Source organism: Mugil cephalus, chromosome 4 (genome assembly GCF_022458985.1).
Source record: "Mugil cephalus isolate CIBA_MC_2020 chromosome 4, CIBA_Mcephalus_1.1, whole genome shotgun sequence".
In the NCBI taxonomy this organism is placed as follows: domain Eukaryota; kingdom Metazoa; phylum Chordata; class Actinopteri; order Mugiliformes; family Mugilidae; genus Mugil; species Mugil cephalus.
In genome coordinates, this window is record NC_061773.1 from 6,592,641 (window position 1) to 6,617,741 (window position 25,101).

Genomic DNA, 25,101 nt, shown 5'->3' on the forward strand with positions numbered 1-25,101 from the left:
AGATAAGTCAGATCATCACAACATCATCATCATGTCAACATGCTGCACAGCTTCTCAGCGCTTTGAGCTGTACTTATTCCCAGAGAGCTTAATTCAGTATATTAAACTGGCGGACTAGGAGTATAGACATTAACAGGGTTACACTTCAGCTCTAGCGAACCAGCAAAACAATTGGTTTGTTGGTCGTCAGGAGAGGAGAGGCTGTATTTATTAAAAAAAATATATATATATATATTCTGAAGCCTGAAATCACAAACCTCTCTCCCTCCTCCAGCCTTCCCACCTTCACAGACACACACATACAGAAACTCGCAGTCAAATACACACACACCCTCGCACTCATTACCACATTCTCACTTCCCCTCTCATCCGTTCCAGCTGTCTTTTGATTTGTCTTCCCCATTCTTACTAAACGCACATAGTTCAAGCAACAGCTGACCTGGAATATAATTGTTGTGTGTGTGTGTTTGTGTGTGGAGAGCCGGGGTGGTGGAGGCGGCCACGCAGGGTTGGAAGTGTGTCATCTTGCTGTGACAAGCTGTTAATAGAGGACAGGCTCCAGATAAGTGCAGAGGAGTGCTGCAGGGTGGCTGGTTGTGTTGTAGTTTCGAAAACTTGAAGTCATTTTGCTCTGCACTCGGAGACAGCCATTAATAATCAGCCTTACACTGATTGACACCAGCACAGGTTCATGTGCTAAGTTTGATATTTCAAACGATGTGCAAGAGAAAAAGTGGCACCAGCTGAAGAAGCGCTCGCCGTCTGAAGGCCGAACACGTCCTGCAGCCGCTGTAGTTTTTATGCCACGTGTCCTCTCATTAAATACAAACATCTGCTCTTTACTTATTCATGCTCTACTGTGGCAAAAAGCCCCTGTTGCCTAAACCTGTTATATCCTGATGGCTGATCTTGCCCTTTTTTTAACCGGGCTCTAAATCAATGACTGGCTTCAGCTTGTTTGATTTCTCAGGTCAGACTTTCTGGGGCCTTGCTTCTTTCACCATGCACAGAACCAAATGAGATGTTTATTACAAACTTTGTGCAGATGTCTGCATCCAGTTCAGCATCAGCAAAAGATTCTTAAAACTTGCAGAGAAACTGGGAGTACACGTAGATTAGAGTTTCTGAAACACATTTTGACATGTCACAGAAAGAAAGCAAGTGCAAAATAGTGGAATTGACTGTAGAATTTTTAACCTCTTTAGCCTCAGAGTCCAGGTATTTTGTCTTGTGTGTATCTGAAGGGTTAAGCTTACTCACTTTGAAATGGCACTTCTTTCCTGCAACACATTGTTTAAAGCTTGGTGCTGTTTGCAAATTCAAAATGTATTGCCTTCAAAGTATATTGCCTTTAAGGAGAATGATGCTTTATCCTTCTACACATGGTTTTGTACAGTTTAATGTGTCTCCAGTGTTTAATTAAAAACGAAACATCATTTGATGTTAGATTGGTTCCACATAGTTCAAACAGCAGTATATCTGATATTGTAGTTCTCAACATTAGTTGTGTATTTTATGTGTGGATTTTATTTTGAAACCTAGTGTAGTCACTTTATTATTTGAAAAGGAGCAAAAGAAAAGCCAAAGCTTGGTGGAACAACAATATCAAGGTGTAGGTAATGGATGGGAGTTTGAGTGCCTGTGGTGTGGCCTTGGCTTATATTAGGAGTTATTACATACTCCTTTCACCCCATACTGAAGCTTTGAATTGTTTAGAAATTGGCACAAAAAGCTAAAAATAAAATACTTAGTGATGATTAACCATAAGCTTTAAAGCCAACAAGTATGGATGGAGAGTCACATTAATGCATTTCCTAGAAGCGCACTCAGGCTGCTGCTATTATAGACAATGTAAATATTTTACAAGGTGTCCAGAGGGATTTTACTTCACAGATACTTGGTAGTCTAAGGGACTATTCCTCAGCCGGGTGCAGTAACTTCTTGGAATTTTGTTGTCACGCCAGGCAGTCACTGCGTAGTTTTAACGTGCTCCAGGAAGGCTGAACTGTTCCTTCTCAGAAGGTTGAAACCTTCCATAAACAAACTGTGAGGTGGCTCAGTCTTCTTGGTGGAGGTGTGTTTATACTGGGAAGGATTTTCAGCAACATTACCTGTGTTACCTGATGATTTGGCGAAAAATCTCTAATCAGTGGTTTTATTTCTTCACTACTTTAGTGCTTTCTGAAGGTACAGAGGTAGAGGTAGACTCAGTTCTTATCAGAACGTGAGGCTGGTAAGAATTTAGATTTTATTCTGGGACATGTTCCAGCTGATTAAAAGAAAAAAATACTGGATAGTCCTACAACCAGTCAGTCAGTGATCAATCAATTATGTGACGTGGACTTCTCAACATAAGCCTTAATCGCTGTCAATCGTCCTATATCTGTGCATCTGTGCTACTTGTGTTTGAGAAGACACAGCAGACCCGTCGAGGAAAGGGACTAGATAGCTGCCACTGAGGCACGAGCAAGCGTGCATCAAACTTTATAATGACTTCACAGCAATTTTATCCTGAGTTCTTCGGGGAAATAACAGCCTGTTTGTGTTTAAGTGGATTCCTTTGTTGGCAGTGACGTTGTTATATACATGCAGGATTTATGCAACAGCTCATACTGGTATCAGTGAGGACTGGGCAGTCGGAAAGAAATCATGTTGAGAAAAACTGCGTGTTTGATGAACATGTAGCTGTCAGACATAAGGAGCTTGTGCCCTGTGACTGGCTGAGTGGATGGGATAAGACACATTTCAACACAGGGCTTAGAAAACTTAGGCGTCAGGTCCAAAGGAAATACTCCTCACACGACTTTCAGTGTTGTAATAAAGCCCTGATTTCACCACATTGCGCCATACTGGAGACCTCGCTGTGTAAGTGACTGACTAGATGGCACGTCTTTATCTGAGCTGAAACCAGGAACAAAAATCGGTGTTACATAAGTCAGTGATGCAACACTTCAAGAAGTGCAGGATCATCATTGCTTCACATCATTACACTCACTGAGGAATCACTTTGAAAGCTCCGTGTTCCTCTCTGCGTATGTCCAGTGATTTAATTATCTTAAGTAAATCTCAAGTGATAATAGTGGGAATTAGAAATACTGTGTAAAATGAAGCTTTGTGAACATGTTTTTCCATTTGATGATACATAAATGTGGCATCTTTATCTTTGATAAGCATGGCTCTTCCCTTCCTTTTTATTTTTTAGGAGAATTAGGGATTTCTTTATGTTTCATACAAAAAAACATGTAGTGTTTGCAAAGTAGTGCCTGCAGCCCTTTCAGACGTAAGGAACAACCAAACAAAAGATAATTCATTTCCCTCTCTGCTGCCTGAGAGTTGAAACCTGGGGCAAGTGAAGTCAGAAGCACTCAATGCTGCTGGTAAAGCTTTGTAAGCTTATCTCATCCGAACTGCAGAGGCTGGACGCTCAGAAAACCCTGTTAAGGGAGATTGCAGTGTGTAAATAAATTGACACTGTAAAAGTAGAGGGGACTGGAATAAGATTTTGTGAAAATGACCAATTACACCAGTGTCTGGGCAGGGATCACTAAGGGCCTGCTGAAACACACCACGACAGTGGCTGCAGCCGAAGCAGTGCTTGTGGAGGTGTCGCACTTAACTATGGGCATGTTATCGTTTATCTTGTAGCAGCAATGTAATCAAATTTGGCATAAAAACTCTTTCACGCAGAAATTTGTTCCAATTTGAGTGTGAAAGAGCAACAATCATGCTTCATTACTGGTTAAAAAATAGTTTGTTACATCTGAGATTTCATTACCATCAAAGGAATTCACTTTTCTATTCATTTCAGTAATGATATCATTTTATCTATTTTTATTAATTTTAGTAACTGACTCAAGAGTTAGGCCTATGCCTAGTTTCTAATGATAGTACCTTAGCTTATTTATTTATTTTTCTATCTGTTGCTAGTTAGCACGTCTACTGTTGTGTTTGTGTGTTTTATCTGTATGAGCAGTCATTTTTTATTTTTTATTTTTTAGATTATGACTGCCTTATCTGAGGGTCTTTGTTTCCGTTTCACGGTTCTCAAATATTCAGCCAAAAACGTGAACTGAGAACATGTAACCAGCTTCATACCTTTGAACACCACCCCCTGCGAATCAGCATCCACTGCAGCTTATCTCTAACACCCTCCTCAGGCAGACAATAATAATAGTTCTTCATAGACGTTACTCACTTCTCATGGCGGAGAGGAGAGCTCAGGGTGAGACCGGCCATCCAGAGATGACAGCTTCACAACTACCCACGTATTGAAAGAATATACTTATGTACTGTTAGTCATGTCTGTGTTGAATACCACTAAGTCCCCAGTAAAGGTGTGCTGTATTTATATGCTGACCTCGCAAAAAAAAGAAAAAAAAAATATGAATCATCATTGCAGTCAAACTCAAAATACAGTTTCTACTTTTGATGTAGTTCATGAACATGCTCTGGGTTATTGTTATTTTTTTCCTGACGTGCTCAGAGAATATGAGCTTAATTTCAAGATTTATTTATTTTTTTTATGAACAAGGCGGCTTGGCTCAGGGTCGCAGTGGACTAATGAGCAGGGGAACGGCACATGTTTCAGACTTCCTGTGCGTGTGCGCCTGTTTTGGGGTCAGAGAATGAGACAATGTCTGAGGCAGATTGTCCATTCGTTGGCTTTACTTGATAAAGTGGGTAGTGAGCAAATTTCCTAAGGCTTAACCAAGCTGTAGACATGTTTACTTCTGCAGGTATACAAGGATTGACTCGCCCTTGGAGTCACCTAAAGGGGCAATTTAAGGAACTGTACAGTAGTTCTGGCTTCTGGCTTAGCTCTTCAGACTGAGAGGTTGACACTTAACACTGATGATCATCTCTAAGCCTTTAGGTCATGATGCGAGGCCTTGTTCAATGGCTGTTTGCTGTGTGATGGTGTTAATGTTTTAGGGATTGTGACCATATCTAGTGTAGAACCCTTTGCCTAGTGGAGTTAAGTTATGAAATGTTTTTTAATGGCTTGAAGAAAGTTACTACACACAGAAAGATAATTCTTTGGAAAAGAGCACCCATTAAAATGTCAAAATGATTCTTAAGTTGTAAACAGGACTAATGAATATTCCACAATATTATACTGACATCCGCTGGTGGCAGACTTGTGCCTCCCTCCCTTTCATCCATTCAACCCCTTTTTAAAAAGGCTGGAGTTGTAATACTTGTGCATATCCCAAAACAATTTTATATCCAAGTGTTTCATGATATTTAATAGCAGATTTGTTTCTCCTTCCAGTTATAAAATGAGTTTGTATGTCTGCCCCTTTCTAAACATTTATGTATGCTAATTGAGTGTAATAAATATTTAAAATACTTTTCAATATAAGGCAAGTAGTACTCCATCCCCTGGGTTATCAAATTACTGTGATCAAAAACTGAAATTGTAGCCAGACGTTTTGGAAAAGTAGAATTAAATGCAGAACTTTATTAAATAGCCCTCAATGCAGGTGTTGCTAATCATTTTCACACGTCTTCTCACAAGTGACTCCATTTCCAACATTGCTTCAGGCATAGTGTCTGCAGAGGTGGAGGCTTTCTGTGTATTCATTGCAGCCTCTTCATACATTATTCTCAGAATGTTGAATTGCGTAGGTCACAGGTGTCAAACATATGGCCCATGGGCCAAAAGCAGCCCCCCCACAGGGTCTAATCTGGCTCACAGCATGAATTCGCAAAGACCGCAAATTACATAGAAGATTGCCGTTTTTCTATGAAAGTAAAATTCCACTGCTTTAGTAAGAGAAGTGGACAGAACACAACACTGAGACACACTTTGTTTGTGACTGCACTAAAAGGCACGGCACTTGAAGACCCAAGAGTGATTCTTTTTGTAATATTTCACAAATGCATGGGGTGTCTGAAAACTTTTTTCTCACCACTGTATAAGGATGGAGGATGATGGAGGACAGTGAAAAACAAACCATCCAGCATGAATTTTCCAGTTAACACAACAACTTATTTGGTGACTTGGTGCAGCTGTCACCAAGTGACAGCTGCATTTTTTACAGTTATAGACATTTGTGTTTAATTAACCAACATACTCATCATGTCTCACAAATATATGCAAAGTAAGTTCAAAGTCCTCTGTCCTCATCTCCTTTCCGGTGCTGATTTCAATCACATTTCCATTATCGGCCCCATTTATTATTTAGGCAGTTCCTTGTCTGTCCTTATTAGACTCCTCTTCTCTCATGCAGTAGGTGAAGAGTGTGGATCTTATTAGGACCATGAGTCAACAACACGTGTCAGCAGCAATCCGTTCACTTTAGTTCCACAAGCCTCCAAACCAAGTGGGAGGTGATGGATGCAACTTCATATGACCTTGACCTCCTAATTGGGTTTGGAAGAGCCCTCAGTGACATTGTTCAGTTTAATGGAGGGTTGGAGCGCGTGATGGAGAGATAAAGGACGATACGCAACGATGGGTAGTGGAGGCGGAGGATAATGAAGAAACATGGCTTTGCTCGCGACTGCTGTAAATCCATGCATCACCTGGAGAAAATGAGGCCAAAACATGAAATTCTCTTTCATAACAAAGACAAAGTTGGTTTGAAGAAATATTATCCATGTAAATTTAGCTACTTTTAGATGGGCTGGTCACACTGAATCTTAGGGATATGTGCCAAGAGAGGACCTGGCCATAGTTCCGCTAGACTTACTCTCCTTCGCGTTTAATTCATTGGTTTAATACTGTGCTCTGCTCTACCTTCATCAGTTAACAAGAAATGTTGCATTACACACAGAGCGCTTGTTATGGTTACTGTTAATCATCATGATGTCACATCCTGTTTCTAGTGTTTAGTTTGGCCTAAGTCCTATCCGCTAACATGGAGGGGGTGGAGCAATGGCTTCACTTCTGAGGAGCTGTCATGGTGTCCATTTTTTATACAGCCTCTATGCTTATTCCTAAAGGACTAATTAACCCCTAAACTAACCCCTAAATCACAGAGATGTTCATTCGCACTGGATTATTGTCAGAGGACCTCTGTATTACGAGAATCATGTTAGGTTAATATGCGGCGTAATCAATACTTTACAAATTACAGGCCCGGACGATTCGCACAGGATTAAGATCACAGACGAGCTCCGTGATCATTACAAATTACCGGACGTCCCCAGATAAAACTAGCCCCGTGCGAATAGGGCTTATGGCTGAAACAAGCCCCGTAATGAAATCCAAATGATGTACCATATTCTGATAGGAATTAAATGGCCATGTCAAGCCATGAGCTAACTGGAGCTGGTTAATTAATGACATTAGTTAAACTGTTATTCAGTGTTTTTTACCAACTGACTTATTGATTAGTGAAGTAATCATCACAGCAGGTTTGAAATTACTAAAGACAGCATGATGTCCGAAGTAATGTTTGCATCATTGTGCTAACTTTACACTCTATCAAGATGACCATAAGTAGGCCATATACAGTACGCTAGTTGTAGGTGCTGAACTGAAGGAACAAATTGCTGAAACAGGACCAAGGTAGATCAGTGTTAAACACTGTTCTCCATGGAGGCGGTTTTCAGCTTCCACATGAAAACAGGTGCAAATAAGTAATGACAGTTGCAGTTGATGACAGATCATTTCAGGCTAAATCAGATTTGATTTGTGAACTGCTCCAGTTCCCTGTATTCTGACTTAGCTTTTTCTTACTGAATTTGATCACAGCTCTGCTCCTGAACAGGAGAACAAAATCTCTCTCCTCTCATAAATCCCATTTAAGAGGTATAGAGGGAAACATTACCGGATATTACAGCCATCTATCAGTCACACATCCCCAAATGTTCTAGACGAGGTCATTAATGTAGAACTATACTATTTCAGCTTCCTTTCTTCTGCAGTAGCGGTAAACTCAAATGAATTGCTATTGATTACAGTGTTGGATTAATGCAATATGTATGCCGGATGCCCCCACTTTCAGGAGCAGGTAAAGTAACTAATGCTATAAACAAGGTGTTATTTCCAGGTATCCCATTAAACCATGCCAGTAAACCAGTGTGGAGAGGTTCCCGCTGGCTCACCTGAACAGAATATAGTTGTTGACAGTGTTGAATCATCCCCCAGTTCATAGGTCATCACTAGATTAGTAAATCATTGGGGCAATCAAACCCAGCTATTTGCGCTGATGCACCATGTCTGAACGATGGACGTCTAAAGGAAAACTTTCATATTCAATTACCATCATACATTTTGGACAGAGGCCTGGGAGCACATCACGGAAAGAACTACGGTGCACTATCACCACTCCTCTTCTCTGTTAACTTTGTTGGAGGAGCAGTTAGCCTTCATCACCAGCTTCACCATCTGCTGTGGCGTTTAAAAACCTCCCCAGTGGAGTGCACCTGCACTGTAGCTTTGATAGTTGAACTGTCTGCTCAGCATCAACGTAAATTCAGTGCATTCAATAGCTTTTACAATCTGTGGTCCTGATGCAGAGTCCATCAAGTTGAAGCTCTATATTCAAGGTCACTCATTGATTTGGCTTTTAGCTGATTCCCGGAATAGTTCTCAGCTCTCCTCTGCTCATTCATGAAGTATACGCTAGTGCATTGTTTATGGCTGCGTAGATATCAGAGCCCTGATCAGTGTTATGTGAATTACTTTTACTGCAGGGAGTTATCATGAAACAATAAACGTCTCAACACCTTTACAATCAAATAAAACCCATTGCAGGCTTAGTGTACGGTAATGAAAAAGATACAGTTTCGAGCCTAGAAGCTGTAGAAGGGAAGGTAAAAGTGCCTGAAGAGTTTATGATATAGTTGGTACATACAGTCTCCAGGACAGCAACATTAAAATGAGAGACAAGCCAGTGGAAGATAAGGCCAGTTCCTACATAAAGGCAATTATTGCATTGTCAGGGGATGGTGTGATCTGAAACAAAGGCAGCAGTAGCACTAAAGCGTAATATGGGTGTTTTTTCTTCTTATCAACACAAACGATCTGTCTGTATGAAGGTGTCATAATATGATATGGATGAAGTTAAAGTAGTTTAACTCAGTGATTCCTGCACACAAATAGGAATCGGCCTGGTTTCCATTTCTCTCTGGGTGGTTGCCATGGTAATATTCATAGTGAATAATACACTTAATTCATTTTCACCCTTTTTATTCTGCATAAATAGCAGGCACCAAAATACTTGCAAGGATCACATTTACCATTGCATTTGAATTTATATGTTGTTTTTTTACTACTGAGATGGAGATGTTAAATTTTGCAGTGGTTAGATGTGCAGCTGTCTCACAAAGCAGCCTTTCAAAGTTCCCTATCTGATTAAAAAAGTAGGAGCCGCTGACTCGCTGAGTGTGTCCTCATAATTTAAGCTTGCACTTGCCTTAGCCAGATTGGATCCTTATCAGAGTGAGCCTACTAATGCACCATTTCGATGTCATTATGGGGCCACTGAACACAATTTGACCGTCCTTCAACCAATCCAAAAAGTCATTCTGTTGTAAACAAATTCAACTTAATGGGGCCTATATAAAGTGTATGGCTATATTACCTCAGGATTTTGGGAATACCAAAAACAGAGCTATGGAGATCAAATATTTTTGGGTTGGCCAGAAACAATTAATTGATTTTGATAATAACAGCATAACACAGACAAAATAATAAAAAAAATTATTCACTTCAATTTGGCAGTATGGTCCCATTACCCCATTAATGTGCCTCATTGGACATTCCTCTAAATTTTAGCACACCATTTTTAGCACCATTATCTGTCTAGTAGATAATGGTGAGAGACAAAGAGCGACGTCAAAGTTCATGCTTGTTGGTAATGGGCATTTTTCTCTCAGATCGAACCATATTATATTCAGTACAAATTCTACATCTTTGTGTTGTGCTCTTGCCTGTATGCCTCAGTATGACCAGTATTTCAGCTCAGTATGGGAAAAATGACCAGAGCCTGTTTGAAACTTATTTGTCTCACTATGTAAAACCTGCTCTGCCTTTTTTCTCTCTCCACACAATAGAATGCTTGTGTTTTAAATTCTTTGCTTTCTTAATTTAAACCTGCACATGGGAGGCATTGATTCACTGGATTATTTAAGAATTATTGTGCCATTAATTTGACTCTAGCTTGATCCTGTGTAGGAGTTTGAATGTCATTGGAAAGTCTTTAACCCTTAAATGATTACTGTATCCAGCATTCATTTGTCAAATTGTGGAGGAAGTGCCACGAATCAAAATTTCAGCACACAATGAAGAAAGACAGTGGACATAATTACAAGGAAATGCGTGAATTAATGTGGTGTGTTGCTGGCTTGTTGTCGTTTCCTGTAGTTTTGCCCTAAGTGATCTGTGCAGCTGCACATAGTACTTCCATTCTCTGCGACTCAACGACCCAGGTAATAGTGAATTGATCTCTTGTATCGCCAGACACAATTCAGATGAGGTTTAATACGCTCAGTGGTTGGGTTAAGTCAGTGCTTTTCAAATGGTGGGGTGAGGTGCGAGAGGGGGTGTGAGAGGTAAGGAGGTCCAATTTTGCCATAATTTAATATAAATAAATGCTATTTATTTATTTATTTATTGATGCTCGTATTTCAGCATGTACAAAGAAATGTAACGCAGATGAGGGGTCTGTCCACAATGGCTGAACTTTTCGGCTATTGGCTGAACAGCGAGTGCATGGATCAACACACATCAGTAGTTTGAACTGAAATGGCGCAGCAACAGCAGGTAGGAGCCAACGCTGGAGACCAGGCGACTTCAAACCAGGAGATTGCTGCAGAGCTGAGGCACTTAGCTGATGTGCTCCTCCACACTAGGTGGCGACATATGTCTTTTCAGCTGGTTCATACGGCCCCCTTTCCGGTTGACCTATTACATCATATACTAAACAAGACTGGCATTTCAAACAACAACCAGATGGATAACAGCACGGCTTTTTTAATCTCTTACTTAATGTGTGCACCACTTATGGTGCAGATAAGACGCGTGCTATCCCAGGTGGTTCCTCTACCAATTTGCAATGCAATTTCCATTTGCATTACCTGGGTGTCTTGGATCGGTTTCACGCCAGAGCAGTTTGGTCTGCTTTAAATAGACCAGAGTTCGTTTCCTCCAATAGTCCACTTCGTTTGGCCCTTATGACAAAAAGCATTTGGTGCTACAGTAATGTTACTTATCAGTTATTGGTCTATGTGCATTTGAAAAATAAGCAAAAGAAACACAATCTCCAAAACAACTAACTTCAGCTGCTTCATGTTTGCCGTTTGTATTCAGGTTAAGTGGGAGCGAGCGATTTCCCCTGCTACATCGTCCAATCATCGAGCGCCCCTTTCAACCATGTGACATTGCTCAGAAAGTTTGTTTTGCTTCAGAAATTGCCATGTGAAAACAGAACTGAACCAAATGGTAAAGGAAAAAAAAAACAACTTCAAACAATCAACCCAAGTCCTCTTGGTCAGGTGTGAAAACAACCTTAATCAGGAGGAGAACTCCAATTTTAGTTTTAATAATGTATTTACATGCACTTAAGTTCTCTGGTTAAAGTCGGACTAAGGCAATAGTTGTTTTTTTTCATGTGCATGTAAACGTTCAGTGCACAGTAGATAACCTGACTGATAGCCTGTTGCATTTGGCATCGTGCACTGACTCAAGCCTTAACCCTCATATACTTGGATATTTGGAGGAAGTGGTACATCACTTGACCGTCTCTGTCTTCTACTCAATTGTCTTCTTTAAAGTCAGATGATATGACTGTCATACTTCCATTTGAGAGAGAACATCAATTCCAATGATGACGTGATGGTGTTAGTTTGTCTTTGATGAAGAGATGGATAATATTTTAAGATCTATCCAGTAAATAAGATGCTCCAGCCAGGAGTTGCCTACATTTTTTGTACAATGACTGTAAAGGTATTCATACATTGGTTAATTTTCTGTAACCACTTGTCCTCTGGAGGATTGTGGGGGGAACTGGAACCTATGTCACCTATCATTGGGCAAGAGGCGGGGTACACCATGGACAGGTCTCCAGTCTATCACAAAGCTAATGCACAGAGACAAACAACCATTCACATTCACACCTACGGCCGATTTAGAATCACCATTTAACTTAACGAGCATGTCTTTGGTTTGTGGGAGGAAGCAAGAGTACCCAGAGAGAACCCACACAGACACAGGGAGAACTTGCAAACTCCACACAGAAAAGACCTGTAAAGGTATTAAAACTGCAAATTGTTATGAGTTGTGTAAAGGTGTATGAGTTGTGTCAAGTGTTAACTGAAGAGCCTTTTAGGCGGCTTTTTCTTTCTTTGTTGCAGGCATTGTCGTCCAGTATTTGTGATCAGTTAGCATACAACCTAGTAAATAATATAGAATATAAAGGATTTTAACTATAGATCAAACGCAGTGGATGATATCTTAAAGTCTAGTGTTTGAGATGACTTCTGTCATTTGAGATCTCATTTGACCCATTCAAATAAATCCAAAAATGTCAAATAATGAAAAAACTAAAAACAATTGCCTCAAATTTAGTTATTTAGTTTATTTATTTGTACATTCTGGATCAACCCTTTAACTGGAAAAAATATTGCTGAAAGTAATCCAAATAATTATCACAAGAAAAATAGTAATAATAGCAAATAATAATAATTTTTATTGGATAACTATTCTTCTTCCTACATTTTACTGTAAAAAAAAAATATAAAAAAATAGATAGAAAATATATATAAATAGGTTCCACATCAGAGGTTGTTTGCAGTTTTTGGAAGGTGAGATCACAGGTTATCAGCAGTAAGAAGCTACTTTCATGAGAAAACACAAGAAAACAACTTTGCCGCGGTCCTCTCTATTTCAACAACAAATTAATACTGCCTCTGAATGAGTTGCAACAATTATAATATTATTTTCTACTGCCTGAACACGCAAACATGCCATAATGTTGATGTTCACAATTTGTTTTTGGAGAGGCGATGAAGTGCTGTAACCATGGCAACTAATGGAGTGCATGATCATGCAATGCCACGCCATCATTTCACTACCAGCAATTCCAGGAAAGATTTTAAATACCAATATTTAAGCATGTTGTCCAGGTGGCACACCATCTCCCAGAATGTCAGCGATCGGGTCAGCTCTTTAGACAGAATTGTGTTTAATATATCACATTGTAACCACGTATTTTAATCAGTTTACCGCTGCTATCCTCTCACACCTTATCATTTAAAATATATTTAATCCAGCTAGCTGTCATAACTTCTTAATGCACAGCTGTTCTCGCATCTCCAGAATCTGTGTCCCTTCGTCAATCAACTCTATAAGGAAATTAACTTTTCTAGTAATTGTGCATGTAAAACTTTACTCAATGTCCTCACTCACCCTGACAATCTGGTGTGCCAACAGAGTACTGCATGGTTTTATGGTGCCGCCTCAAACACAGCAGCACCTGCCCAACACCCCTGATGTGTCATCTGTTTGCTGACGTGTGTGTGAGCGCATGGAGTATAAGCTGACATGCTGGTATGCAGAAACATAGGGGAGGTGGGGGAGTAAGCAGAATTAATGCCAAGCAAACACCAGCTGTGATGGTTTGTTTCGTGAGGAATCACTTTTCTGGCGCTGTAGATTGATTAGATGAGAGCAAAGGAGAGCTATTTACTGTAAGGTCTGTGTTTTATAGGGGCTTGTATTTCCCCAATCTATTAATTACATTTATTCTTAATTTACCCAGAGTGGCATTCCGGGAGCAGACAATCAGCATGTGGGAAGCTTCAGTTATCACATAGCGAATCATTTGTCTTAGTATTCAGAAAATAAGACCTGCCTTGTACAGTTAAGGGATTGTTTAGTTTGGATTAGCATGAGCAAGATGGACTGTCTACTGAATAGGCCTGTGCTACTTGCATGAAAAGAAAGTATAGCCCCCATCACTGACTAGAGACGTTTCAGATGTTATACTTTATTTGATAATCATAGTGGTTTGATGGTCATTTGGTATCAGCTGAACACTGAATGAAACGAGGCGGATGGAACACCATTTTTTATGGAAACAGAGCTCCTCACATGGTGACGACCTTTAACTTCTTTCCTGTTCCTTTGTTCCGGTGACGTAGGACACAGAGAGAGAGGCACGATCAGGAAACAAAATCAACAAATAGCACTACAGGGTATGCAGTTAAGATAAAAATACACAAATCCAAAAACAGATGAAGACCAAAACCAAGAAGAGAACAACTGAACATGAGAAACTCAACAGTGGGATGTACAGGGGTAACATCACAGACGATCAGGCAAAGAGCAAATGGAAAAGGCATGGGTTATATATACACTCACACACATGCACACACATACACACACCAATGAGGGGAGGAGCACGCAGACAAAAGACACAAGGCAAGACAGGTGAAAGAAACCACAGAGGCAGAGAGAACTTTTATGTAGAATAGAATAAAAAAATAGAAAAATACTTTATTCATCCTCTGGTGGGGAATTCGAGTGTCCATTAGCTTGTACACAAACATACACAGACATCAGCAGAACGTAACAGCAAAATCAACATAAGTAATAATAGCAGTAAGAGCAGAGCAAATGGAAGACTGCTAATATACATACTGTGTTTGAATGGGGGGAATTTGCGTGAATTTTGATCTGAAATCTATTGAACATGTAGTTCTGGCAGAAATGTCTATATATATTTAATGTTCCATCTTCTTATTCATCTTATCCACTGTATTGGTTTGGGAGTCAGTTTTTCTGGTTACCTGAAGAGACGCCACATGTCAAGCGCTGGAGTCGGAGAGGCATTCACTGAATTAGCGTAATTAATACGGACTTCAGCAAAGCAGGGTTCATATTGATTTTGTCCTAAGTGACTCATGTGTGTGGCCTATGTTCAGCGTGATGTAAAATGTGTAATCAGCTTGGTTGACAGCAATCATTCTCTCTCCCAGTGGGTGACAACAAGAGACTACTCATATGGTTATTGAATAGTGTGATGTGGAAAAAAATGAGGACCTGAACACTACTTTGATGTCACTTTTGGTTATTTTAGTATTTTAGTTCTTTCTAATTAAGTCTTTTGTGGATAAGCTGTAAGTATACAAGTATACTGCCAACATGTTACCCATGGAAATGGGTATGGAAAGATCCAGGCTCATGCTGTGTTTGTTTTTGCACTACACACAGAGCATATTGTTTCTGGTGGACTATTAGAGACCACCAACACTCTGGCTTCACTCTCTTTTGGATTACAACAAGTGCTAGTGGCTAGTATTATTGGGGTCATTAGACTTTATTTTGCAGCACTGCTCTGTTCACACACACGCTGAAGATGTGAAATACAAAAATAACTGAAAAATTACTGCCTTGCTCAGAGGAAAGTCACTTTTGATATATTGCAAAATGGAAGAAGCAAGACGGTGCTACATTCATAACCTCATCCTGAAAAGTCAGATCACTGTGAAAAAACACCCACAGATGGTCCAATGTTGGCATAAATACTGGAAAAAGGCAAAGTATTACTTCAGCTTTGATATCGCTGAGATGTGGATGGTGGGGTTAAGAGATCCAACACTTGACATGTGATTCTTCAATTGCTCCACTGCTTTTAAATGTAGACAACGTCAGGCATCGCGAACAGTTGCATAACAGTGAGAGTATGCATTTCATTTAAAATCTTGTTGGAGGAGCATGTAGAAAGGCTTGGATTAGAGAAAGGATGGCACCTTGCGGCACAGCATGTGTCGTGTTTGCAAAAGAGGAGGATGGGGTTTTCAATACCGACTGAGAAGGCTGTATAGGGGAAGCAGTCAAGAGTAGTACCGGTGACACCCACCCTCTGCTTATAGGCATTCATTTAAAACAGGATGGTCGATGGTGCTGAAGGATGCACTGAGTTTTAAAAGGATTAAAAGTAGACTAATGCTTGCTGCTGTTATTAGGAGATAGTAATGAAGTGTGTCTCCGCTATACTCTCATGAGCTCAGTTCTCTTCCTCAGGCAGTAGTGATTGATTGCACTGCATCTGCATTTCAGGCTCTGTTGTTTGTCAAGCCTGTTTATCAGAGTCCCAGTTATCTTGTAGTATGTGCACAATGAGAAGAATCCCCTCGTCATCCTGTTGTCTTGCTTTGAAAATCAATACCTGTTTTCTTTTTCATTTGCTGTGCTTTCATTAGTGCAATTTCACATTGGTTGTTCATTTAGAGTACAGCAGGCGTCCTTCTCTGCAGAGGAAAGCAGTGAAGCTCCACTGCTCCCTGCAAGGCTGATGACCTACTTTTCCACTCCGGGCGATAACATACTGTACTGCATCCAGCCATGTAAAATTCCTCCATCGCTCTCTACTCTGCATGTGAAAAGGGTTTGGGCGGTGGTGGCAGTGGGGAGGTGGCTCCCCGGTCGACTGAAACACCTGACACGCACGACTAGAACCTGCATGTTTTGATAATAATAAGCTAATTTAGGTCTGTCCTCTCCTCTGACAAGCTGAAGTAGTGTCTGCATAAAATAATAATTCAGAGACTGCATCCACTGTATGGTCAATAGGGGGAGGATAGTGAAAGGCTTGACTTCAGGACCGGGTGAAAAAAGAGGAGGCGGTTAATAATAGCCTGCTAAAAGAGGAGAATTACTAGAACCAAGTGTGTGGAGAATAAAAATAATCTATCTTTAACAAATTCATTCTCATGACCACAAGCACGCACTAGGGTTGACCCCACATTCTCTCTGCTGTTAGCTGCAAGGTTTAGAGCCAATCAGTTAAAAGCTGATAAAACAACCTGTAGAACTGAGACATAATGTAAAGTGGAGTCAAGTCAAACTGCTTGTTCACATAAAAGTATTGATCTCTGCAATGTTATTGTCATGTGGTGGGACAGTATAGATTTTATAAACTTTGTAGACAGACTTTAATGATCCACAAGGGAAATTACTTGGTGATAGTGGCTTAGCTTCACATACAAGTAACACTCTTGAAAACTGCCAAAACGATAAAATAAAATTAGATAGATTCCAATTGTTTGGCCGGTTGCATAGCAACAGTTGCATGGATTGTGTCACACGCTGTTTCCTTGTCTGCTGAGGGAGGGATGTAAACTCCAATGGAGCGTGTCTCCATCCACCCGCAGAGTCCCGAAGCCAGGTACAGACGTATTTGTGGTCAGTGAATGAACCCAGGTCTCCAATGCACTTCTCACGACACACTCCCTCTGGGTCCCATCAAGCACACACAGTCCATCCATTCTGCTGCCAAAGAACCTCACGTACCCCGTGAGTACAGATGGCACCACCGACCCAAACCTCAAGGCCTCGTTCTGGGCAGCTCAGGGGGCAGCTCTCTTGAATACACCAACGGACACAACGGCCACTCCGCCGAACTCCAAAGACAAAAGCTACCAACAAACATGATTGGGTCTCAGCACAGACAAACAAGAACAAGTCAAACAAAAATAACCAGTAACACAGTAAGAATAACCTAAAAAGGTAAAAGTCACAGAGTCACTGGCGACATGCTGCCTTTAGGTTAGTGACCTAGGCAACACTGATACTCTGCACTCACTGATGTGAGCTCTAATCCCATTACTTCCAACTGAGGATGAGCATACGAGGCCCCTTTCACAGCGTGGTCAATTGGTTGGTAATCATCAATGAGTTTCACTCTATTAACCACCATCACACTTCTGTATCCAATCTAAGGGCGGCTTACATGCTTGACCTTCACCATTCATCAGTTGACCAGTACAGATGGATGGATGGATGGATGGATGGATGGATGGATGGATGAGGAAAAGTAAAAAGAGATTTACCATTTTGTCTGTGATTGAGCCCGAGGGGTTACTGGCTTTAAAGGTGTGTTCGTAAAAACTGTGATTTGTCACATTTGTATAACAGTCTAACTGCTGAAATTAGTTTAATAATACACATAAATCTTGTTTCTGTTGTCTGCTATATATTAGCTGAAGCAATCCGACTCAGACTGTGGGTGAGATTTGGATGAAATGTGGTTAAAATATGCCTGGCTTCACATATCTTTAGCCCAATACCATAATTGCCTAAGTCATTTTTTGTTACAATATCAATAAAAAAATAAATAAAAAATAGCAATATGCTTTCTAAAAATTGTGTTTTTTCTTGTCTTCCGAAATTATGACTTAGGCTATTATGCAATTAGGCTAACGATATGCTCACATTTCAGGAGTAAAAGGGATTTTATTTCCTACTACAGTAGGTCTCTATTCATGCAAACATCCAAATAATGGGGCAAGATGAAAAATGTACTTGATGTAAATGTATTTAGTGGTAAAATAGCATCGCACCTACATTTGTCAGTCAGATACACCTGGGACACTGGGGCATGGCTTTAAAATAGCAGCAGCATCATGGTTTTATATTCTGCTGGGTGGCATCGATGCCCATAGGAGGTTAACCTTTAAATGGCTGCAAAAAAAATGGTTGAATGTGAGCAGTCGTGACACCAACAGTTGGGGGCAGGATGTGAGCGACGGAGGAATCGTGTCGCAGCCCGGCCAGTGAGTCATTCTCCCATGGCAGTCGCTTAGACAATAGATGGCCCATGACGCTGGCATATGCTGAGACGTGTTAAATGTCTCCACAGAAGAAAGGCTGTGGCGGTGGGTATGTATGACACGGGGATCTGCAATGATGTGTTCGTGATTAAAGGCCTCCTAAGGATGCTGTGACGTTATGTTGAAATCGCAGAATGAATTTATGATGTTGCCTCTTTGTAGAACATGTATGTGCTTGTCCCCTCAAAAATTCCTCAACTGAGTTGTTCATCTACTTTGGTTCTTGTGAGTTTTTGCAAATAGTTGGATGGCAGCATTGGTCAGTTTAGACTCAAATACCTCACCAAATATTAATACACTGTTTTGAAATCTTCAACACAGGTGAGGGGAGGGGCCTCTGTAGATCGTACCACAAATATTTGATCAGTTTGGGATCTAGTGAATTTGTAGGTTAGGTCAACACCTTGTGCTGTTCTTCATGTTTTACTTTAGTTGTTCCTAAACTGAATTATCAGAAGATGCTCAGTGTTATTCACTTCACATGTCAGTGGCCATAATGTTATGCTTGGTTGGTGTATAATACAAACATGCTAAACTAAAATGGTGAACATTGATCATGTCTAACATGTGGATGTTGGCAGACTACTGTTAGCATGCTAACAATAGCAGTTCATCTTCATTCAAAGACGTACATTAGAGCAGCCACACAAATGTTGTGGCATGAGACAACATGGCCTCAGACTGTTGCTGGTGTCGTACTCTCACTTCTACTCTTGACTGAATCTTTGGTGTGTGTGTGTTATATACATGTCAGTACATAAAAGTCACTTATTTAAGTCTCGCCGCCTGGGGCTTACCAAGATGGCTTTTTCACATACTTTAAGTCACTTATGTGCTTACAGATAAGTGATGTAGAAAGCAAGAACAAAACCACTGATTGGCCCTGAATGCACTGCAGCTTTCATTTCAGCTTTTCTCATTTCAACATACTGTACACACTAAGTATTAAGTCTCCATCGCTGATCTTGCTTTTCATTTTGCTTGTAGTTGGGAGCTTGCAGCTGTATTTATCTGCAAGCTGGCAGATAACCTCTTGTGAATAATTGTCAGTTTGCATTCACTCACACTCGCCCTCATCCCACTACCTTATCTCTGAACCCGTGCCCACCGTGCTCAATCCTCTCACACATTCTACTCTGCTGCATCGTCATCCTCCTCCTCCACTCCTTACTCATTTGTCACTCTTGCCCGTGCTGACTCCCAATTTCTTCTCTTCCTTAACTACATTTTAATTCAAATGTTCTTCTTTTAAACTTTTCTTCTCCTCTAAATAGTGATCAGTTACTTCTTAGGGTATTTAAATATTTTGCTGAATAGAAGTGTGTCTCAGCTCAGTGTCTCTGCATATTACACAGTTAAGGTACTGTGTCGGCTTTTCCAAAGGGAATCTGTGCCCTGTGAGCTACACTGGAGCAGTTCTTACCCACTCCTCCTCCTCCTCCTCCTCCTCCTCCTCCTCCTCCTCCTCCTCCCTGCTGGATGCAGCTATTCTCAGCCAGTTTATAATTTGACTTATATTGGCCTCGGGTTTGTAATTAAAGCATATAGATCAAATACAGACCACAAGAATACAAGTGTCACAGATACCGTGTGATCTACCCCCTGCACGGGGAGTTTCTCGTCTGGAAAGTTTCCACTGGTTTCCAGAGTTTTTGTTTTGCTTTTGGTTGTTGCGTTTGTAGCTGCCCTGCCTGCCCTGCCTACCCTTTTCCTGTTTTTATTAAAGTCATTTTTATTTCCTGCTCCTCCATTTGCGTCCTATCTCGCCATTCAACACCACCCAAAATGTGGCATTAATCCAAAGTATTAGGTTAGTACTGACATTATATCCTCATGCGTCTAAATATAGTCTAATCTACATCAAGTAGTGTTCCAGGAGCAGACAGTGGGCCAACTATGGATGGTAAATGCAGACACTGCAATGCAATTTAAATCACTTGTGGGTTGGCTCTTTTTTCTCTGTAAGCCAGTTATCTTTTGTTGAAAACATTCATGCAATTTGCAATTGATCAGGAATGTCTGAATGCTCTGGGCTTGATGACAAAGTGATAATTTTGCCACTTTGAAAGGGAATCCGTGTGCCATCGCACTTTATTCTGCATTTGCTTATAAATGGCACTAATGTAGTGATTCATTTAGTGATTTACCCACTGCATGACTCGCTTTAGCTAATATTGCAATGGTTGACTCCCTGACAGAGGGAGTGCTGACCAAGGCAGAACGTAGACATCCTCTGATTGACACGGAGTCTGGCCTTTCACAGACCATTGACCTTATCTGTGAGATTGTGCGGGGATGTGTTTGCACATTTGAGATCAGGGTATCTCATCAGTCCATGAATGGAGACTTTGTGCCTTCTGCACTAGGCGACCGAGATGGCTGCCAAGTCGTCATCAATGTGAGTGGGCCTGAGAGATTTGGATGTGTTGAAAGAGATTGGTTGTGTTTTCTGTTTCCTGGCCACTTGCGATCGTCATGCCACAAATCATGTTATCATTTCCGTGTGTTTTATGAATAAAAAATAAATAATGAAAAAAGGGGGATGCCATTGTATTCTCGTTGCCAGAAAATGATTCTGGGTTAGTTCTAAAATCACTATAAAGGAAGAGCTTGTGGCCCACAGCACAATGATAGATGGATCTCTGCAATACACAGCTTCATGTACACTTAACACCTTTGTTCTGTTAGCGTATTCTACAGATTTATCCGTACCAGAATAAAATGTTTTATGTGTTTAAATTCCGCGTGTGACAATTGTTGAAACCTATTATGCAGCCAGTCCTTTTTGGCTCATATTACTGTGTTAATATCCTGCTCAGTGACAATCGATTAATCCCATGGAGTGGTTCTTTGTACCCTCATGATTAATTGTTTTGACTGCCAGCAGTGTGTGTGCTTCAGTTACAGTTGAGATAGCAGTTTGGTTGTGTCCCATCGGGATAAATGTATGCTGCCACTGTTTGTCATTAACAATAATTTGACAGTAAGTAAAGCTGTTAAGCAACTGTAAAGTGATTGCTGTCTCAACATACGGTTAACTTAGTCTAGCGCAACGCAAGCAGCTACCTCTGTGGCCCAAAAATGAAGCCAATAATTTAGAGCGTGGCTGTCTTCACTGCCATGTGGGTGTCGTCCAGGTGGCCAGCTGTCCTCTTAGCCGCCATCTACCTGCCTCAGCTCACGCTCCACCTCTTTTATGAGAGGTGCCAGGACTTAGGTGGAGTAAGGCGCTGCCAAGGCAGTGATGCCAGAGACATGGTGGTTGCCAGATGCCGGAGGTTCAAAAACACTCTTGGCAGTCAAGGACATAAAGTCATGAATCTTCCATCCCTCTGTGTGTAGAATTAATACTAAGCAAAGTAAGTAGGTGCAGTATTCTTGGTATGATATCTAAATACATTTCCAAAAATATCACATTAAATTTTTAATATTCAGCCATTCCATACTATTTAGTTGTATCTTTCTTTCAGTGGTACCGGCCCTAAAATCAGTGTCACTATTTTTTATAGTTTCCATTAAAACACATTGAGCGTTATATATAAGTATAATATCTTCTTATTATATAATTTGTCTTCAGTTCCACCTCGAAGATAAATGGAAACAATAACATTAAAATGCACTGTCTTCTTTCTCCAGTCGGAACAATAAAGTGACCTTCTCTGGTTTGCCCATCAAATTGCACAACAAAACTTCCCTGAAAACACACTGACCATGAAGCATTAGAAAGCTCTCTCCTCTTCCACTGCTGCTCACATGCGTTCATCATCTCCCTTTGGGCTTGAAATATTAATGGATGAGTTTTATTCTGGAGTCAGGAAGGTGACCTCCATACACATGCATGACTGTCCGCAGAGAGACTGATATTTCACTTTGCGCCGCCTACCTTTTATTTTTGTGCAGGCGTCTTTAAATCAGATGCTGTATTTATATTGTTTGCTGGTGTTTCTCTTACTGAAGGCAACTGTTGATGTTTGAGATGCAAGTAGATTTAGCAAGCCCTTTGATAAGATGTTGTGTTCTTTGAGATAAGTTTGAATGAATAGAAGCAGCAGCCCTGTTACATAATTTGATCTTGATTAGCTTTAAGTAGAAAAACGTGAGCTTCTGCTTTAGGATTCAATGACGTAAGGCAACAATAATGTGATTTTTATAGAAAAATCTGATGAAATAAAACAACGGCTGTCTAACAGCAAGTTCTCAGTGACAGCTTTTATGCCCCCCCCCCCCCACCCCCCCGCCTCTAAGAAAAGTTTTGGATGTGTGTGATTGTGATCAGTCTTGACAGTGTGAACTGCAGTTCCCACTTGCCCCATCAACCCCCCCCTGGGCTAATGTTTGCTGGCAGGCCAGAGTCAGGTATTGTGAGGTGACGGTGAACGTTGGCATAGTCCTGACAGCACGAGTGACGGGCCAGAGACTTCCACATTTCAGAAGGATGACAATGGTCTTGAAGCACGGAACGCCATGTTCACAACTGAATGGAACATGTTTGAGACAAAAAACAATGTGATGACTTACATTTTTCTTTGCTTGGTTGTATCTCCATCAAAGTTTTTCTTTTTTAAACACTGGAAGGATAGTGGGGAAGCATGGTCTTTTAGGAAGAAATGTGACTGAAAAAAAATCCTGATTGAATGTGATCGACGATGAGTTAAACGTTTGGTGAAATCAAATCGAAGAAAAACAACAATAGAACTCAGATATGGTTAATAGTGAAAGTGGGAGCAGGGAACAGGGAGCTCAAGGGTTTGGGACTGAACAGCTGTGTAGCCTTAAGAAAACCAGTAATCAGTGAGACTAAATGGGTAAAAAAAAAGGCTTTGATTTTCTAGGGAGCATAGAGATTGGACTGGAGCAATGGATGAAGGTCATGTGGTCTGATGAGTCCAGATTTATCCTGTTCCAGAGTGATGGGGCATCAGGGTAAGAAGAGAGGCAGATGAAGTAATGCCCCCATCATACCATGTCAATTTTTTCAGCCTGTGGGAGCAGTGCTATGATCTTTGGTTGCTGCAGTTGCTCAGGTTTAGGTTAGGCAACATTATGTCCAAAGAATGAGGTCAACTGACTTCCTGAATAAACTGGATGACCAGGTTATTCTATCAGTGGATATTTTTCTTCCCTGGTGACGGAGGGATATTCCAAGACGACAATACCAGGATTCATGGGCTCAAATTGTGAAAGAGTGGTTCAGGGAGCATGAGACATCATTTTCACACATGGATTGGCCGCCACAGGGTCCAGACTTAAACCCCATTGAGAATCTTTGGGATGTGCTGGAGAAGACTTTGATCAGTGGTCAGACTCTCCCATTATCAATACAAGATCTTGGTGAAAAATGAATATAACACTGGATGGAAATAAATCTTGTGACGTTGGAGAAGCTTGTTATTGAAACAATGCCACAGGGAATGCTGCTGTAATCAAAGCTAAAGGGGGTCCAATTTCTTTTTTTTTTTGGCCAGGCAGTGTAATTGGGGAAGTTTTCTTGCATAGCTGTACATTGTTGTGTCCTTACAAATGAAAACATACACAAACCAGACGACCCTAGGGGACAAAATGTGATGTTGGTATGGAAGTCATCACTAGGTTGCTCATGTTTTCAGGTCCTAACCCTAATCCTAGAGCCACAACTAAAATCAAGATTTATTCTAATCACACGCACAAAGACAACAGGCCCTCCAGGTTGTAACTCTGTAACCTGAATAATTTGATGTTCCGACAGGTGCTGGGGAGTCTGGAAAGAGCACCATCGTAAAGCAGATGAAGTAAGTTAAAAGACCCATCTTTATCTGTCTTTATTTTTAATGTGACCTGTTCTCTGTAACTCAATAATTTGTTTTTTGTTTAAATATAACAGAAAATTAAAGAACCTGCATTGCCTTGCCTACACCCAAGGATTCTTGACTCCTTGTCATGTTGTCGTTACCATTGTCTCCTAAGATAAATCTGTATGTTGATTCCAGGGCACAATATGGTCACTAATATATCTTTTTTGTCCACTCGTGACACAAGAATATTGTGAATGGTGTGAACTCAGCCATTACAATGACAGAGGTCGATGCAATGCCTCTGCACCAATCAGAACAGGGACACAAACGCACACCAGCGCAGAGGAGCCTAAATGGCTTAATTATTCACATTCCTCTGGGCTAGCCAAGCTTTGAATTTATTTTTTATGAGTTTGGTTCAGGAACAGTCTGTCGCTTTTGAAGCCAGGCTATTAACACAGACGCACAGAAAAATCAGCCTGCAAGGCGGGAATATTACATATTGACTATTGAGTATTGAATATTATCCAACAGTACACATGAAAATATCCAGTGTGAAAACAACATTACATCAGGGAACATTATAAGAAAATCTGGTCTTTAAAAACAAGTCAGCTATTGTATTTTCTAAATTACACCTGTTCAGTGGGCTTTCTTCTTTAGCTAGTGTTGGGTTGTCTCAGTTTTCACTCTCTGCATTTCCCTCTGCAGCTTGGGTGTTTGCTTTGGACGCACACTTGTGCATGCAGAGATATTTAGCTCC

At 40.7% G+C, this 25,101-nt stretch overlaps 1 protein-coding gene across 1 annotated transcript in view; it reads left to right on the forward strand.

Moving 5' to 3' along the window:
* LOC125006885 (guanine nucleotide-binding protein G(i) subunit alpha-2) overlaps window positions 1-25,101 on the forward strand; it is a 41,631-nt gene that overhangs the window by 1,219 nt on the left and 15,311 nt on the right. The window contains exon 3 of the mRNA XM_047583369.1: window positions 24,293-24,335. Coding sequence (XP_047439325.1) covers window positions 24,293-24,335 — 43 coding nt within the window. The remainder of the gene's footprint in view (window positions 1-24,292; window positions 24,336-25,101) is intronic.